We start from the raw sequence: 16,812 nt of genomic DNA, 5'->3' as shown, positions 1-16,812 counted from the left end.
GGGGGTGGAACCCAGCTCCTGGCTCTGGGACAGGGCCCCCTGAGAGGCCTACCCACTAGCCACCTCGTAAGGCTGGTCCTCAAAATATATACACATCATCTAAACTTCAAAATAAGCCCTGTTTGCCAGATATAGGGCAGCTGAGGCCCAGAGCAGTTAGGTGACTTGCCCAGGATCACACAGTGAATCTCAAGTGGAGCTGAGAGTAGGCCCAGCCTAGAGTTCTGCAGTTGCTCCCCAGTACCCACCACACCCCTGCACCCCTCCCCCCCCAATACATCACACTTAGTTATTCCACCCTCTGGCCCCTCTCCTTTCCCTTCCCTCCAGTTGCCACCTCTTACCCGTCTCCATCTAGGTACACCTGGGTGTCACTCCAGAGAGGCAAGACCAGGCCTAGGGTGCAGCTGGGGGAGCTGGCAGGGACAGAGGGAAAGCTGTTGTCGCCCAGCATCTCACTTCCTTGCCCTCCTCCCTTCCTCTCCCTGCTCCCACCTGCTGTCAGGGAAATCCACACCCAGAAGGACTGTCTCATCCTGGCTCAGACGTTCTCTTGTGGAAACTACCAGCAGGTAGCGGAGCCTGGCGGGCCGGGCCGCCTCCAGCTGGGCTGCCTGGGGAAGATGGGAAGGGAAAAGCGCGGGGTCACAGTGGCCCAGAGGACCCTGCTCCCCCGCCCCGCACCTGACACACATCCGGGTCTAGAACAGACCTGCCACCTGCTCCCTCCGCATCCATCCCTCTCTTCCCAGATACCAGATCAGTGGTGACAATCTAGTGGTTCCCAACTTTGGGACCTCATGGTCCAATAAAATGTTTAAAAAGATTTTTCTCAGAGAGGGTGTGTGTGAAAAAAAGGGGAGAATGGGCATGACAGATTGCCCTTTTTTTTTTCTGCCTAGGAAGGAGGTTTAAGAAACACCTTTCCACTTGCCATTACCATAATTTGATTCAAGGAATGTTTTTCACCAAAGAAGTATTAAGGACACAGTTTCACAATAAAGGATGGTGCGTCTGTGGAATTAATTCTGCCTGAAAAAAACTGACTGCATCTTGATTTTCCCATTTTGCTGCAGACAGTGAGATTGTTCCACAGGCATCTGGGAACTGGTCCTCACTTTCCCGCTTGTGTCCCATTCCTGCACGGGGCTCTCCAGCACACCAGCCCACGGTGGGTGTTCAGCAGGCCCCCCTGAGCACCAGTTCATTTGTGGGCAACTCACATAGTCAGGAAGGTCTTGTGCTGGTTGAACAGAAACCCGGCTCTGGGTAATTCCTAGCTCTTGGACCTAATCTGACCCTACAGGCTCACATCGGACAAACCTCCCCATCCTTTCCAAGCTCTCCAGAGACCCGAAGACATGACCGGATCGCCCTGTTAAGACAACTCTAGCTGAAACAGCAGAGTCATCGGGGTTTGGGTAACCGCTACGCTCCCCAGGGGGCCCCCTGCTCTCACACCACTGCTCCCCAAACACACACACACTGGCCCCATTCCACCCTCTCCTCCCACCTGGGGAGTGGCTCTCTGCCCTTTCAGAGGGCCAGAGGGCTCTGGACGGGGCCCTCACCAGGCGGATGTCGTCTTGTGGCCGTAGCAGCCCCACCATGAGGCACAGGTGCTGACTCTGTTCCTGCTTCCTGGGACTGTGGGGCCCATGCCCGTCGTCTGTCTGGTCCCCGTGGGGCTGCTCCTCCCCAGGGGGTTCCTCCACTGGCTCAGAGCTGGCCTGGGCTGCATCTCCATCATCGTCTCCATCCTGCAGTCCCAGGACAGCCCCGCGGAGTACTGCAAAGCTCTGCCTGGCAGGGGAGCAGGGAAACCATTACGGCCCATCGTAACCCTTAGGACAGGGGTGTGTCAGAATCACCTGGAGGGTTTGTTAAAACAGGTGTTGGGCCCCATCCCCAGAGACTCAGTGGGCCTGGAGTGGAGGCCTGAGAATGTGCATTTCTAACCAGTTCCCGGGTAATGCTGCCCCAACACTTTGGGAAGCACTGCCTTGGAGGCTCTCAAGCCTCCAGCCCACCTATTCTTGTCTGAGGAGGGGTGGAGGTTGCTTCCTTTTCCTTCCCACCTGCCTAACTCAGTAGATACTGTGAACCTGGTGGGGACTCAGGAGTCCTCAGGCCCTGCCGTCCCATGCTGCCTACTGGCTCGTGACCACTGGCCAGAGCCAGGTCCAGGACAGCGGGTGAAGGAGCTCCAACTGACCAGGGGGAAGATGAAAGCAAAGGCAGCCAGCTGTGCCCACCAGCTGTGCCTACTAGCAACACTGCCCCACATAGTACATAGTGGGCTTTGGCTGCAAGTCCTCCAGGATGGCGGTGGCCAAGGCTGGCGGCTGGACGGAGGTGCGTGTGTTGGGAAGAGGTGCTCACCTTCGCTGGAGCCGGCTTCTGCGCTGGGACACCTGGTCCTGCTGAGAAAGCAGCCCCCAGGGCAGAGTGAAGTGGCAGGGAAGGATTCTCCTCTCCCCTGTCTCAGGGCTGCTGTGGTGGACATTGGAGGGATCGCACCCCCTCCGCGCACACCGCCCACCCCCGCAGTGGGCAATGGAACCAGAAAGGGGGTCAGATCCCCTTCGCGCTCCAGTTCTCTCTCCACATGGAGGCACTGGGGGAGCCCGGGCCCGGGTTCAGGTCCAGAGGCCGGAGGTAAGGGGGCGGAGGGGGGGGGCGCGGGGGGGGGACGGCCGGCCGCGGCTGGAGACGCCTGAGGCTTTGGCCCCCATCTGGGCCCAGAGCGGGGTAGGGCCTCCGCAGGCGGTCACGGCTCCGGATCTCGCCTTGGTCCGAGTTCCTGATTGCCTCAAGATTCCCCCCAACCCCTCCCCACCCCAGCCTGAGACTTGAAGTCCCCCTCCGCACACCCCCAGGCTTCAGGGGAGGCTGCCCGTAGACAGCAAGCACTCCCCCAGGCCCAAGTGGCAGCCAGCTGCGTGGGCAGGACCACAGCAAAGCCAGACTCACCGTGGGCCCCACAGGCGTGGAGTGGCCGCCGGCCGGGGGCGAGCGGCTTACTGTGACCAGGGCCATGGAACCAGGCCGGGGGCACCTTGGCCGGCAGGGCCACTGCACCCTCCCGCAGCCCCACGGACAGTCCCTGCCCCGCAGGACCAGGAAGGAAAGTCCGGAGCCACCAGGGCCTGGCACCTCCTCGAGGGCGGACCTTAAAGGGCCAGACACCCGTCCAGCCCGGCCTCAGGAGCCCGCAAGCGGTGGCCACCGCCCCTCCCTTCGCGTCTCCACAGGTTCGGTCCGCCTCGTCCCCGCCCCCCGAAACACGTTGGGGGCGGGGCGCAGGTGCGGAGCCCGGCAACGGCGGCGGCGGCAGCGGGAAGGAGCGGGAAGGGGCAGCCTACGTTGGGTTCAGGGTTCGGTCCCTCCTCACAGGAGGCGCCCCTGCCCCTGTCCTCCCTGCTCCGCCCAGTTAGGTCACCTGAGCTGTGCTCTGGGCCTCAACCGTTCTGCTACCAGCCGAGATGGGACCTAGGGAGGAAGGACTGAGGACCCGGGGCTTGGAGAGGACCAGAAACCGTGGGTCTTCAGTGGGGAGCATCTCAAACTTCTTTCTCCCTGCCGGTCGGCCCTGGCGCTTCCACTCAGCATGAATCACCGAGAGACACTCGAAGCTTCAGGGGATATCAGGGTGGGTTTAGAACTAACCCATGAGGCTCACAGCAGGTTCTCAGGGCCACCTCGGAGGTGAGCAGGGCAGGGCTGAGCAGGTTCACGGCGGTGGCAGAGGGAAGTGACTTGTCTAACGTCACTGCAGTAGAACCTGCCGGAGTCAGGTCAGGAACCCAGGCCTGGGGTGCAGGGCCTCCTCTGACCTGGCAGGGTCTGGAGAACCAGCCTCTCCCCGTCCCTGACACGAGCAGGGGTGGGTTCCCGTAAAGCCAGGCTGTGTGGCCGGAAGAACCGGGGTCTCCAGTAGGTGGGACAGGGCTTGGGGGAACTGACGTTCACGGAGCACCTACTAGGGCACCTGACACCTGTTGGCTCATTTTACCCTCCCAGAAGCCCTGGGGGTGGGAGGTGGTCTCGTTTACAGCTGAGGAAACTGAGGCTCAGAGAGGCTAAGGGGACCACGGTCAAGATTTCAAACCCAAGTCTAAGGCCACTGCCCACAGCGTCTCCCCTCGGTGCCCCCCAGCACTCCCCCCCACCACAATGAGCGGAGCAAGCCTGCTGCTGAGGGTCTCTTTATTTCCATCTCTGTCTCCAATGCAAGCCCACCCCCAGGGCTCCAGGCCCCAAGCTCCGCAGCAGAGTGTTTATAAATAAATAAGTTACAAAAGTGGGTGGAGGCGCAGCCCCGGCCGGGCCGGCCCCCCGAGGGCCGGGGGCTCAGTGCTCCGTGAGCGAGAGCTGCAGGACGCGCTGGAAGTCCTCCTCCTCCTGCCGCCCCCGCCGCTCCCGCTCCTCCTCCTCCCGCGAGGACAGCTCCAGGGCCAGGCGAAGCTGCTCCTCAAAGCTCGGGGGGGCCGGGGGCGTCCCGTGAGGGGATCCCGGACCCCCGGGCTCTATGGACATCTGCAGGCTCTCCTGGAGGGCCCTTCCAGGCGAGGCATGGGAGGGGAGAGCAGACCCGTGAGCGCTAAGGCTGGGGAGGAGGCCAAGGGCTGGGACATGGCTGTGGAGGCCGAAGATAAGGACAGGGAGGCTGGGACCCGAAGACCGGAGAGCAGAGACAAGGCCGGGCCCCGTCTCCCCATCCCTCACGCCGCCCTCGCTGGTGGGCAGCACGGAAGATGGAGGGTGGCCTCAAAGAGGATGTGGGGTCCTGGGGCCAGCACCTCCCTGCTACTTAACCCCACCAGCCAAGAACCCCCCGGCCGGCAGGGTCCTCGAGGCAGGGCAGGGCTGAGACATGGACCTGGCAGGTCCTGGAGGGCCTCACCGCTCCAGCTGAAGCTGCTCCTCGTAAGCCGTGACCTGGGGAAGGTGGGCACCAGGCCGGGTGTTGGTCAGGGCTTCCCAGACAGTCACCTGCAGCAGCCAGAGCCCAGAGCTGTCACCTCTGCCACCCCTGCCCACGCCCGGGGCCCAGCTCCTGCCCGCACCCCACCTGCTCCGCCTCTGTGCCCGCCTCCAGCAGGCTCTGCTGGATGGCAAACTGCAGCAGGTCGTCGTCCTCGTCGCGAAGGGGCTCGCTACGCTCTGCGCCCAGCACGCTGTACCCGTCGGGCACCTCAAACACGGCGGGGTCCACCTCACAGGGGAAGGGGCTCGCTGGGTGCGGCAGAGGGGTCGTGCTCAGCCCCTGGTGCGCAGAGACCAGCGAACCTCACAGCCCCGCGCCCGCCCACGGCGGTACCTGAAGCTGCGATGGCAGAGCCAGGCGCTGGCACCCACACCGAGCTCAGGGGCTCGTCACAGCCACACAGGTTGCTGAAGGTGATGCGGGCGTTGAGCACGTGGAAAAGGGGGATCTCTGTGAGGAGACGTCGAGCCTGAGCCAGCCCTGCAGCCCGTGCCCACCCCACTCCTGGGGCCCTCCTGCCGCCCGGCCCACCCTCTCACCAATCTTGACCGGGAAGCCGGGCGGGAGGCGCAGGTTGATGAAGTCGCGCAGCTTGGCAAAGTGAGCGTTGCTGATGGCCATCAGGTCGATGATGGGCATCACCTGGTCACCCAGGGAGAGCGGGTGCTCCTCGCTCAGCCACAGTGTTGCCTTGAACCTGCCCGGCCAACCGCAGGACATGGGTCAAGGAACCTCTGGTGGCCCCTCTGCTAAGGCCCACCTACTCTGGACATCTGCCTCTACTCCTGCTCTCCACCTGGCCTGGTGGACCCTCTTCTCTGCTCAGCTGCTCCTGCCTGCCTCCCCCAGGAGCTTATGTCCTTCTGGCCCCAGAGCCTGAGCTGCCCCCAGGCCCTGGGCTCAGGCTGGGCCCCGGGTGCTTTGTGCCAGCTCAGCTCTCCTGGATGAGGAGGGCAGGGCTGAGCTCCTGGCTTCAGTCCTGCCTCGTCCACGGCCCTGTCGTCCTCCTCGGCCCACAGCCAGCCAGCACGTCGCACTTCGCCGTACTCTGGGGTCCAGCACAGCCCGACAGTTCAGGACCGCACTGCTGGGGTCGCATCCCAACCCCGCCGCTGCGTGGCGGAGGGAGTCCACGTGAGGTTTCTGGCACAGTGCTGGGCCCACCAGACGCGCTAGAAGTCACGGCTCATCAGAGCCTCACAGCACCCTTGTAAGCAGGTGGCCAAAGGCAACTGTTCTCATTTTACTGAGGGGGAGACTAGACTCTCAGAGGGGAAGGTGATTCCTTGGGCCACGAAACCAGGAGGTGTTAGAGCCGCGTGCCCTTCCTGTCTGCCACAAGCTGACCCCCAGCAGGTGCTCGTTCAGTTGAACAGAAAACCATACGTGGGTGGTGCTGCCCATTCATTCGTTCACCAAGAAGAGCGACCAGTCCTCTGAGCCAAGCCCCGAGCTGGGTGCCAAGGACCATGGCTAAAGCAGACCTGGCCCCGGCCCCCAGAGAGTGAAGTCGAGAAGGCAGCCAGCTGGGTGAGTGAGTCCCCCACTCCAGGGGGCCCTGTGTGTGACAGGGTCTGCAAGGGCTCGGGGGCACCAGGCAGGGGCCCCTGGCCCAGAGGGAAGCCCCCCGCCAGCCCCCAGACCTCACCTCTGTACTTTGCTGGACATCTCAATGGGGCGGCCGATGTTCCTCGACTCCAGGCTGAAGTTGGGGTCAAAGTACTCGTCGGGGGAAATGGCGGTGGGGTTTGTGGGGCTGGCTGCCTGCTGCACAGGAGCCTGGGTGGCCCCGGGAACAGGCTTAGCGCTCGGGAGGCGCCGGCCCGGCCCCGCCCAGTGGGCCCTGCTAGTCGGCCCCCAGCCCCCGCCCCCCAGCCCCGGCTCACCCCATTGTGGGAGGAGTGCTGCTGGGCCATCCCCAGGAAGGACTGGAATGGAGTCTTCCCCCCTAAGGAGAAGGGGTGGAGCCCATGAGGGGACCTGGGGCCACTGCCCCCCAGACTGCCCACACCTCCTCTCCACCCTGGGAGCCTCCCCTGTGGTGGAAGCCTTCCAGCTGGTTCCAGATACTCTAGCCCTGACCCCAGACCAGGGTGACCACCCCGTACGGTGTGACTGGGCAGCAGGCAGGCGCACCTGGGTTTACCTTTGCTCCTCGACTTGTCCTGATCGGAGAGGTGCTCCGTGCGTGTGCGTGTCACCAGCTCCACATTGGTGGCGCTGTACACCTGGGGAGCAGGGGGGACACAGGGGGAGCTGGGGGCTCAGAGCCTGCTCCCCACACTCAGCCTCACCAGCACAGGACCCAAGTCCTCCTGTCCCCAGGGACAGACAGGATCCCGCTCCCCACAGTGGAGGGGATGGGGTCTGAACCCCGGGGAGTCACTAATGAGGGTAAAATGCTCCTGGCTTCATCTCAGTGATCCGGGTGTGGGCCCGTGCTGTGGGTAACCCCTGCGTGCTCAGCAGGGGCTGGGCACTCGGGCCCCACTGAGTTCCCATGGCCACACAGGGCATCCGGAGCCCACGGGCTGCTGGGTCTCTCCCTCCACACAGGGTGGATGCGGAGAAGGGGCAGAGCTCCTGGGCCTCGTCTCCTACCCCAGCTCCCACCACTAGCCTCTCCTGCCTTGGCCTCGTAGCCGCTAACGGTTTCCATCTTCTCAGACCGCCAGCCCCAGATACCACATTTGTTCCTGAAACAGACCAAACAGGAGCTCATGAGGACCCACACCCCCCAACTCTGGCCAAAGTCGTCCCTTCCAAAGACCCCCTCCAATTAGCCTTCCTGCTGTGAAATACACAGGGGCCTTGAAGAGGCTGCCTGGACAGCTGGGGACAAATGAACAGAGGACTGAGAACTAGAAAGTACTGGGGAATTATTAATTTTTGCTACGTGTGATAATGGCGTTGGGGCTTGGTTTAAAAACATCCTTATCTGTTAGAGTCACACGCAGAAGCATTTACTATTGAAATGATACAACATCTGGGATGTGCTTTAAAATAGTTGGGGGAAAAAGAAAACAGGAAAAAAGTGAGGAAGGGTAGATTCAACAAGATTGGCAAAATGCTGGGAACTCCCTGGCGGTCAAGTGATTAGGACTCAGCGCTTTCACTGCTGAGAGCCCGGGTTCGATCCCTGGTTGGGGAACTAAGATCCCACAAGCCATGCGGCGTGGCCAAAAAATTTTTTTAAAAAGATGGGCAAAATGTTGATAAATGCTGAAGTTGGGTGATGAGAACATTATACTAGTCTCTGTTCTTTCATATGTGCTTGAAATTTTCCATAATAAAAATTTAAAAATAAAAGTATGTCTGATTCAACAATAATAGTTGGAGACTTCAGTACACCACTTTCAATAATGGATAGAACAAGTAGACAGAAGATCAACAAGGAAACAGAAGACTTGAACACACTATGAACTAGACCTGATGGACGTCCTTAGATCACTCCACCCAACAACAACAGAATACATATTCTGCTCAAGGGCATGTGAAACATTCTTCAGGATAGACCGTAGGCTCGGCCATAAAAGAAACCTCAATACAACTGAAAGGACAGAAATCATACACAGTGTGTTCTCCAATCACAACTGAATGAGGGCTTCCCTGGTGGCGCAGTGGTTGGGAATCCGCCTGCCACTGCAGGGGACATGGGTTCAAGCCCTGGTCTGGGAGGATCCCACGTGCCGCAGAGCATCTGGACCCGCGAGCCACAACTACTGAGCCCACGTGCCACAACTACTGAGGCCTGCATGCCTGGAGCCCGTGCTCAGCAACAAGAGAAGCCACCGCAATGAGAAGCCCGCTCACTGCAGCGAGGAACGGCCCCTGCTCACCGCAACTAGAGAGGGCCCGAGCGCAGCAGCGAAGACACAACAAGACTAAAAATAAATAAATAAAATAAATAAATAACAACAACACCAAAAAGCAACCTTAATTAAAAAAAAAAACACTGAGTGAAATCAGAATCAGTAACAGAAAAAAGATGACTTGGGAAATTCATGAATATGGGAAGAGTAAACAACATACTCCTAAATAACCAATGGATCAAAGAATAAATCAAAAGCAAAATCAGAAAATACTTTGAGATGAATGGAAACGAAGATACAACATACCAAAACTTACGGGACACAACTAAAGCAATGTTTAGAGGGAAACTTATAGCTGTAAATAACTATATTAAGAAAGAAGATCTTGGGCTTCCCTGGTGGTGCAGTGGTTAAGAATCCGCCTGCCAATGCAGGGGACACGGGTTCGATCCCTGGTCCGGGAAGATCCCACGTGCCACGGAGCAACTAAGCCCGTGTGCCACAACTACTGAGCCTGCGCTCTAGAGCCTGCAAGCCGCAACTACTGAGCCTGCGCTCTAGAGCCTGCAAGCCACAACTACTGAGCCCATGTGCTGCAACTACTGAAGTCCCGCGCCTAGAGCCTGTGCTCCGCAGCAAGAGAAGCCACCGCAATGAGAAGCCCCTGCTCGCCACAACTAGAGAAAGCCCGCGCGCAGCAACAAAGACCCAACACAGCTATGAATAAATAAATTAATTAATTAATTAATTAAAAAAAAAAAAAAGAAAGAAGATCTTAAATCAATAAGCTAACCTTCCATATTAAGACACTGGGAAAAGAGCAAACTAAACCCACAGCAAGCAGAAGGAAGGCAATAATAAATATTAGAGTGAAAATTAATGAAATGGAGAATAGAAAAACAAAAGAGAAAATCAATTCAACCAAAAGCTGGTTCTTTGAAAAGATCAATGGAATTGACAAAGAGGGAAGACTCAAACTACCAGAATCAGAAATGAAAGAGGGGGCATTATTACTGACATTACAGAAATAAAAAGGATTATAAATAAAAGAATATGATGAACAATTGTACCCCAACAAATTAGATAATTTAGATGAAGTAAACAAATCCTAGAGAGCCATAAACTACCAATACTAACTAAAGAAGAAGTAGATAATCTAACAGACTTGTAACAAGTAAAGGGACTGAAGCAGTAAAAACAAAAACAAACCAAAAAGAACCCACAAAGAAAAGTCCAGGCCCAGAGGGCTTCACCAAAGAATCCCACCAAACTTTTAAAGAAGAATTAATACCAATTATTCACAAACTCTTGCAAAAAAATAGACAAGGAGGTGACACTGCCTAACTCATTCAATGAGGCATTGCCCAGATACTAAAACCAGGCAAAGACATTACAAGAAAACTATAAACCATTACCTCTTAGGAATATGGACACAAAATAGTAGCCGACCAAATCTAGCAAGATATGAAAAGAACTATACACCACGACAAAGTGAAATTCATCCCAGGGATACGGGGTTGGTTCAACATCTGAAAATTAACTGAGCGCAACACATATCAATAGAATAAAAATAAAAGTCACATGATCATATCGATAGACAAAGAAAAAGCATTTGACAAAACCCAAACCCTTTCACGATAAAAACACTCAACAAACTAGGAACAGAAGGCAACTTCCTCAGCCTGATAAAGCATACCCACAACTAATGTCACACTTAATGATGAAAGACTGAATGCTTTCCCCCTTGTTTCTTTATCAGAAACAAGATAGAGATGTCTGTCCTTGCCACTCCTATTCAACATTCTACTGGAGGTTCCAGACAAAGCATTTAGACAAAAAAAAAAAAAAAAAGAAAGAAAAGGCATTCGGATTAGAAAGGAAGAAGTAAAACTATTAACAGATGACATGATCTTACATATAAAAAATATGAGAAATCCACTAAAAACCCATTAGAACTAAAAAATGAGTTTGACAAGATCGCAGGATGTAAGATCAATATATAAAAATCAATTGTATTTTTATAGATTTGCAATGAACAGTTCAAAAATGTAATCAAGAAAACAATTCAATTTATAATAGCATCAAAAAGAATAAAATACTTAGAATAAATTTATTTACTGTAAGTGTAAAACTTATACTCTGAAAACTACAAAACATCACTGAAAAAAAATTAAAGATCTAAAACGGAAAAATATCCAACGTTCGTGGCAGAAGACTTACCATTATTAAAATGGCAATACTCCCCAAACTGTTTTACAGATTCAACACAAACACTATCAGAATCCCACCTGAATTCTTTGTAGAAATTGACAAGCTGAATCTGGAATTCATATGAAATTTCAAGGGACCCACCCAGAATACGTAAAATAATCCTGAGAAAGAAGAACAAAGTCGGAAGACTTAATACTTTCCGATATCAAAAACTTACTACAAAGCAACATGTGATTAAGACAGTGCACAAAGAGAGTCATACAGATCAGTGGAATAGAACTGAGAGTCTAGAAATAAACCCATACATCTCTGGTCAACTGATTTTTCCACAAGGGTGCCAAGACAGTTCAATGGGAATTAATAGTCTTTTTAACAAACAGTGCTGGAACAAGTGGATAGTCACATGCAAAAGAATGAAGTTGAATCCTTACCTCCCACCATATACAAATATTAACTCAAAATAAATCAAAGAGCTCAGTGTAAGAACTAAAACTACAAAACTTTCAGAACAAAACATAGGGGAAAATCTTCATGACTTTGGATTTGGCAAAGTATTGTTAGATACGACACTAAAAGCACGAGCAACAAAAGGAAAAATAGATAAACTGGACTTCATGAAAATTAAAAACTTTTGTGCTTCAAAGGACACCATCAAGAAAGTGAAAAGACAACCCACAGAATGGGAGAAAATATTTGCAAATCATGTAGCTGATAAGGGATTTCTACCTAGAACATACAAAGAACTCTTGTAACTCAATAATAAAAAGATAACCCAACTTTTAAAATGGGCAAAGGGGGACTTCCCTGGTGGTGCAGTGGTTGGGAATCCGCCTGCCAATGCGGGGGACACGGGTTTGATCCCTGGTCCGGGAGGATCCCACATGCCGCGGAGCAGCTTATCCCGTGCGCCACAACTACTGAGTCTGCGCTCTGGAGCCCGCGAGCTGCGACTACTGGGCCTGTGGGCCACGGCCCTCAGCGTGCACCTAGAGCCCGTGCTCCGCAGCAAGAGAAGCCGCCGCAATGATAAGCCCGCGTGCCGTGGTGAAGAGTGGCCCACACTCGCCGCGGCTGCAGGGGGCCCGTGGGCAGCAACAAAGACCCAGTGCAGCCAAATTAATTTAATTAATTTAAAAAAAAAGATAAAATGGGCAAAGGATCTGAATAGACACTTCTCCAAAGAAGATATACAAATGGCCAATAAGCACATGAAAAGATGCTCAACATCATTAGTCATTAAGGAAATGTAAATCAAAACCACAATGAATACCACTTCACACCTGCTAGGATGGTTATAACCCCAAAATAAATAAATAAATGAGCGGTAAGGTTGGTGAGGATGTGGAGAAATTAGAACCCTTATATACCGCTGATGGGAATGTAAAATGCTGCAGCCCCTTTGGTAGTCTGGCAGCTCTTCAAACAATTAAACATCTGTGTTTAATTACCACATGTCACCACAGGACCTAGCAATTCCACTCGCAGGTAAACACCCAAGAGAAAGAAAACGTATGTCCACACTAAAACTTGTACACTAATGTTCAGAGCAGCATTCTTCATAGTCAAATAGTCAACAGTCAAAAGGTGGAAATAATCCTTATGTCCGTCAATGGACGAATGAATAAACAAAATGTGGGATACTCGTGCAACGAACCTGGCCATAAAAAGGAACGCAGCAGTTACATGCTACAACTTGGATGAACCTTGAAAACATTACGCTAAGCAGAAGAGGCCAGTCACAAAAGACCACACATATTGTATTATTCTATTCATATAAAAATCCAGAACAGGAAAGCCTATAGAGACAGAAAGTAGATTAGCTGGGGGGTAGGGGATTGTTGATTGTTAAAGGGAGTTGATTGGGAGATGATTGTTAAAGGGTACAGGGTTTCTTTCTGAGGTGACGAAAATGTTCTAAAATTGGACGGTGGTACCGGTTACATATCTGTGAAAATACTAAAAACCACTGAATTGCATACTTTAAATAGGTGGACGGTACAGTATACAAAATTATATCTCAAGAAAGCTGTTTTTAAAAAAAAAGTGTTTCTGAAGTCTGTTATTGGAACTGGGGCACATGTTGTCAGAGAAATAACACCCTGCCGGAAGGGTGGGCTCCTAGGCTACCCACAAAGGACTCTGGCCCAGACGCAGCTGCACCGCTGAGAAGCCGGCGCTGCTGCAATCAGCTGCCCTGCACGGCAGCCTCAATCCTTGTTTTTATGGGAAAACACGTGAGGTCAGAAGTCAGGAAACTGGGGACTCCCTGACCCAGCCTCCTCCCAGGGAGACAGCTGCCAGTACAGACAGGCGTGCAGGAGCTGGAAGGTGCCACAGGACCCAGGACCAGCAGGTGGTCCAGAAGAGACACTGGGCCTGCAGGAACCCCCTCCCCCTCCCCAGCAGCCTCTGCGAGGGGCTCAGCCTCCCAAAAGCCTGAACTAGAGGCTCGAGGGCACTGCCCACGGTGTGGCCAGGCCCCAACTAACCTCTCGAAGGCCACATTGCGAGTGTCCAGGTGGGTGGAGACGATGGGAGAGGTGAGGCGACTGGCCACATGCTCCTCACTGGGCCGCATGGTGGCCAGCAGCGCTTCAGGCTCGTGCAGCGTGAGCCCCAGTGTCTCCGTGTGCACCAGCTGCCGGTCGTGGTCAACTTCCATCACCAAGGCTCCCGCCTCTGCCAGCCGGCGTGGGGGTGTGAGGGGGACAGATAAGTGCCAGGCCCAGACAGTGGCCAGAGGGCTATCGTGCTGCCCTCAGCCGCCTCCTGCTATGGGGTGTGGCCTCAGCCTCTGGACGCCCTCCACCCCCGCCTCCATTTCCACATCTGGAGATAGAGACAGAGGACAGCACTGTCCTCACAAGCCACGGGAGAACCTGGGGGCGCTGGTCTGCTGTGTGCCTGCGGGGAGCCCCCCAGAGCTCACCCTGGCCCTTGAAGATGAAGCTCCTCCGGCCGCGCTGCCAGGTCATGTGCTCAAAGCCCAGGAGGCTGGTGTCCACCCGCAGGTTCTCACCCCGCTTCCACACGCGATACACGTCACTCGGGCACATCTTGGACATGAGGGGCACTGCAGGAGGCACAGAGGTCACCGAGGTTCTTTCCCAACGGCCCCAGCCCAGGCCCCTGAGAGCCAAGAGGTCCCCACTCACCCCAGCTGGTGAACTCCCACTTCATCTCCACGTAGAAATCGGGGGCCTGAGATAGACCAGAGCGCCGATCAGGGCCCTGCCTGCAGTGGGGCCCAGCGGGCCTGGGAAGCCCCTTGTCCACAGGCCCCCTTCTGGGAGCCCAGCCCTTCCCCAACCAGGGATCAAACCCAGCCCCCCACAGTGGAAGCACAGAGTGCCAACCAGGGAATTCCCTCAGCGAGGCGCGATGTGCCGCCGTGGTCCAGCTTTGCCCCCAACCCAGCCAAACCCCACCCAGGAAAGGGTGGGCCAAGTGGGGCCTGAAAGGTCTGCAAGTCATCAGGCTATAAGCGTCTGCAAGCTTGGGGCCAGGCTCAACCTGGCCACTAGCCCGCTGGGGGTCCCTGGGGGAGCTTCTGCCCCCTCTGGATCCCAGAGTCCTCATCTGCAAAGGGGGCACAATCACCCCCTGGGGGCCTGCCCCTGGGGTGGAGGGCACAAGGTAGTGTGCTCTCCCAGTGGGGGCCCCCCTGCCCACCCACTGTGTGCTTTGAGAAGGGTGGACAGGAGTCCAGGCCGCATCCGCTAAGTTGGATGAACTCCTCCTTCCAGGAAATCTGCGTTAACCAGGAGACCCATGATCTAAAGCTCTGTTGAGATTTCTAGCACCAGAGGACCCTCTATGCTGACAAAAGGCTTTCTCCCCAAAGGGCCCACTCTCATCCATGTGGGCCCGGTTGCTTCTCATTCCTACATGACCCTGGGCTGGGGTCAGGAGAGAGGGACGTCACTGACAGTGTCAGGAAAGCATGCTGCACAGGCTGGGTGCCCTTCCAAGGCCAGGCCCGGCAGGGTTACCCCACATAGTCTGTCATGGTCCCCTCCATGGCGCCCCACACCCCCCCCCCCCTTACTGGCCACACCTCTACGTCCTGCTGTACCTGGCGGAGTTTGTTGAGCAATTCCGGAATGCCAGCCAGCCTCTGCGTGGCCCTCTGGTAGTCCCGATACTGGAGTACCAGCTGCACCATCTCAGGGTCCCCAGTGCTGACTGCCTCCTGCAGGACTGGGGGCACTGGGCTGCTGAGGGGAGCTGCTCTCTAGATGGCTCCAGGCCTGGCCATTCACCCCCACACACCACCCCCCCGCTGCCAGCCTCAGGGGAGCCCCTTTGCCCTCTGCAGTACCTGCCCAGCCCTGGCAGCTCTCTTTGCCCACGTTGGCATTGTGTCGAAGGAGGACTCTCACGGACTCCAGGTTCCCCAGGGACACGGCCAGCTCCAGGGGGGTGCGCCCCCGGGGGTCTTCCTGTTCAATGTCGTGCTGGGGAAGATGAGACACTCAGCACAGGGCAAGTAAGGAGAGGCCAAGGCAAGAAGGCCACTGGGATGAACAGGGTTGGGAGTCACTGCAGGAAATAAGGACAGCACACAGGTGGTGGAAATGGCAAAGGGTGGCCTGAGTGTCGTGGCAAAGGAGGAGAGGGGTTAGGTGGGAAGGGCCTGCCCACCTCTCCTGCCCTCTGCGAGGGACAGAGCTAGGGGCCCGGTGGTGGTGGGCAGGGGCGGGGGTGGGGTGCGGGGAGGGCCTGGTCAGGTAGAGGTGCAGCTGCCGATGTCAAGAGTTTGGACTGACTTGGGGATCAGGACCGGGCTGCTTTTCTCAGCCTGGCTTAGGGGTGGTGCAGCGCGAGTTCGGAGGCTGGATGCAGTGTGAAGCGGGGAGACCGACAGGGCAAGGCCCAGTGCTGGGAGCCGAGGCCAGAAGCCCAAGATCGAGGGGCAGGTGACCTCTCTTCTGGGCCAGGGAGAGGGAGCCAGGCAGGCGGCCTCCCGATGCAGACCACAGATTTGGGTAGGGGACCAGGAGGACGGCCCGGGCGCCCGATGGGCCTCACCTGGCGGCTGTTTAGCGCGGCCTCCAGTTCGCGGTGCCGGTTCGCCCAGACGAGCCGATGCAGCGGGAAGGTGGGGCCCGGGCCTGCCATGCTGGGCCTCAGCGCCTCATCCCGAGCGGGCTGGCGGGCGCGGCGGGGGCGGCCCGGCTCCGCCTCGGCTTCGGGCCTGGCGCGGCCCCCTCGCCTCCCGTCCGCGCCGAGCCGGAGCAGCGCCCACCGCAGCCCCCGCGCCCCCGCGGCAGTGGCGGCAGCAGCGGCGGCGCAGGCAGAGGGGAGGGCGGGTTCGGCGGGCCCGGCGGGCGGGGCTGCGCCGAGGCGGGGCGGGGCGTCGGGCCTGGCGCACCCTTGCTTCGCCGCCACGGAAACCTCAGCCGGGCCGGCGCTCGCCGGGGGCGGGCGAGGGGTGCTGCCCAGCAGCCCTGGTGACCACGTGCGCCAGGGCAGAAGCCAGGACCCGGGTCTCAGCCCGGGTCTCAGCCGGGAAGGGTCTGCGGAGGGCGTTCCGGAGGGCGGGGCCTGGATGCAGCTCCGCCAGCGCCCTGCAGGGGGCGCCTCAGACACGGCGCAGACCCATCCTGGCGGGTCCGGAAGGGGAAGGAGGGAGTCCGGAGACTGGGCGGTTCGGCGAGGGGCGGGGCCGGGGTCCCCGGGACGTGCGCGCGGGTGTGCGCGTGCGTGCTCAGCGGGCCGCGGTCCGGTGGCTGTTGGGTTACGCGCGTTTGCCCGGCAGTTCCCTGTCTGTGCCCCCGTCTTCTTACCCCAGACTCC

The 16,812-nt window shown here is 56.6% G+C and overlaps 2 protein-coding genes across 15 annotated transcripts in view; both read right to left on the bottom strand.

The window, feature by feature from the left end:
- SSH3 (slingshot protein phosphatase 3) overlaps positions 1-3,200 on the bottom strand; it is a 58,305-nt gene extending 55,105 nt beyond the window's left edge. Inside the window, exons 1-5 of one of the 6 annotated variants that reach the window (XR_014250068.1) lie at positions 2,974-3,199; positions 2,383-2,423; positions 1,572-1,803; positions 496-614; positions 345-416 (exon numbers count right to left, since the gene is read on the bottom strand). Coding sequence is in view for 5 of the 6 variants with exons in the window: in XM_082409754.1 (XP_082265880.1) it covers positions 345-416; positions 496-614; positions 1,572-1,803; positions 2,383-2,423; positions 2,974-3,039 (530 nt within the window). In the remaining variant the exon portion in view is untranslated. Of the gene's footprint in view, positions 1-344; positions 417-495; positions 615-1,571; positions 1,804-2,382; positions 2,424-2,973 lie in introns of all 6 variants that reach the window. The other 5 variants (XM_082409754.1, XM_082409753.1, XM_082409756.1 and 2 more) reach the window with 5 other exon arrangements.
- A 992-nt stretch (positions 3,201-4,192) lies between these two features.
- On the bottom strand, positions 4,193-16,512 carry ANKRD13D (ankyrin repeat domain 13D). 9 transcript variants are annotated; one of them, XM_082409762.1, is made up of 15 exons: positions 16,045-16,506; positions 15,335-15,470; positions 15,089-15,222; positions 14,169-14,214; positions 13,943-14,086; positions 13,503-13,692; positions 7,620-7,686; positions 7,137-7,218; positions 6,877-6,938; positions 6,639-6,769; positions 5,530-5,687; positions 5,324-5,440; positions 5,075-5,238; positions 4,907-4,995; positions 4,193-4,639 (listed from the first exon to the last, which is right to left on the bottom strand). In XM_082409762.1, exons 1-15 carry the CDS (start codon positions 16,132-16,134, stop codon positions 4,354-4,356), a joined length of 1,896 nt encoding a protein of 631 aa, XP_082265888.1. In that variant the 5' UTR covers positions 16,135-16,506; the 3' UTR covers positions 4,193-4,353. The 9 variants fall into 9 exon arrangements, with proteins under 9 accessions (XP_082265888.1, XP_082265890.1, XP_082265891.1 ...); XM_082409764.1 differs by having other exon boundaries at positions 4,907-4,941; positions 16,045-16,503; XM_082409765.1 differs by having other exon boundaries at positions 4,193-4,561; positions 16,045-16,501.
- Between the last annotated feature and the right edge of the window lie 300 nt (positions 16,513-16,812).

The sequence above is a fragment of the Balaenoptera physalus genome (genome assembly GCF_965194825.1).
Source record: "Balaenoptera physalus genome assembly, chromosome: 10".
Lineage (NCBI taxonomy): Eukaryota > Metazoa > Chordata > Mammalia > Artiodactyla > Balaenopteridae > Balaenoptera > Balaenoptera physalus.
The sequence above is the reverse complement of the archived record's forward strand: the minus strand, read 5'-3'. Positions and strand labels throughout refer to the sequence as shown.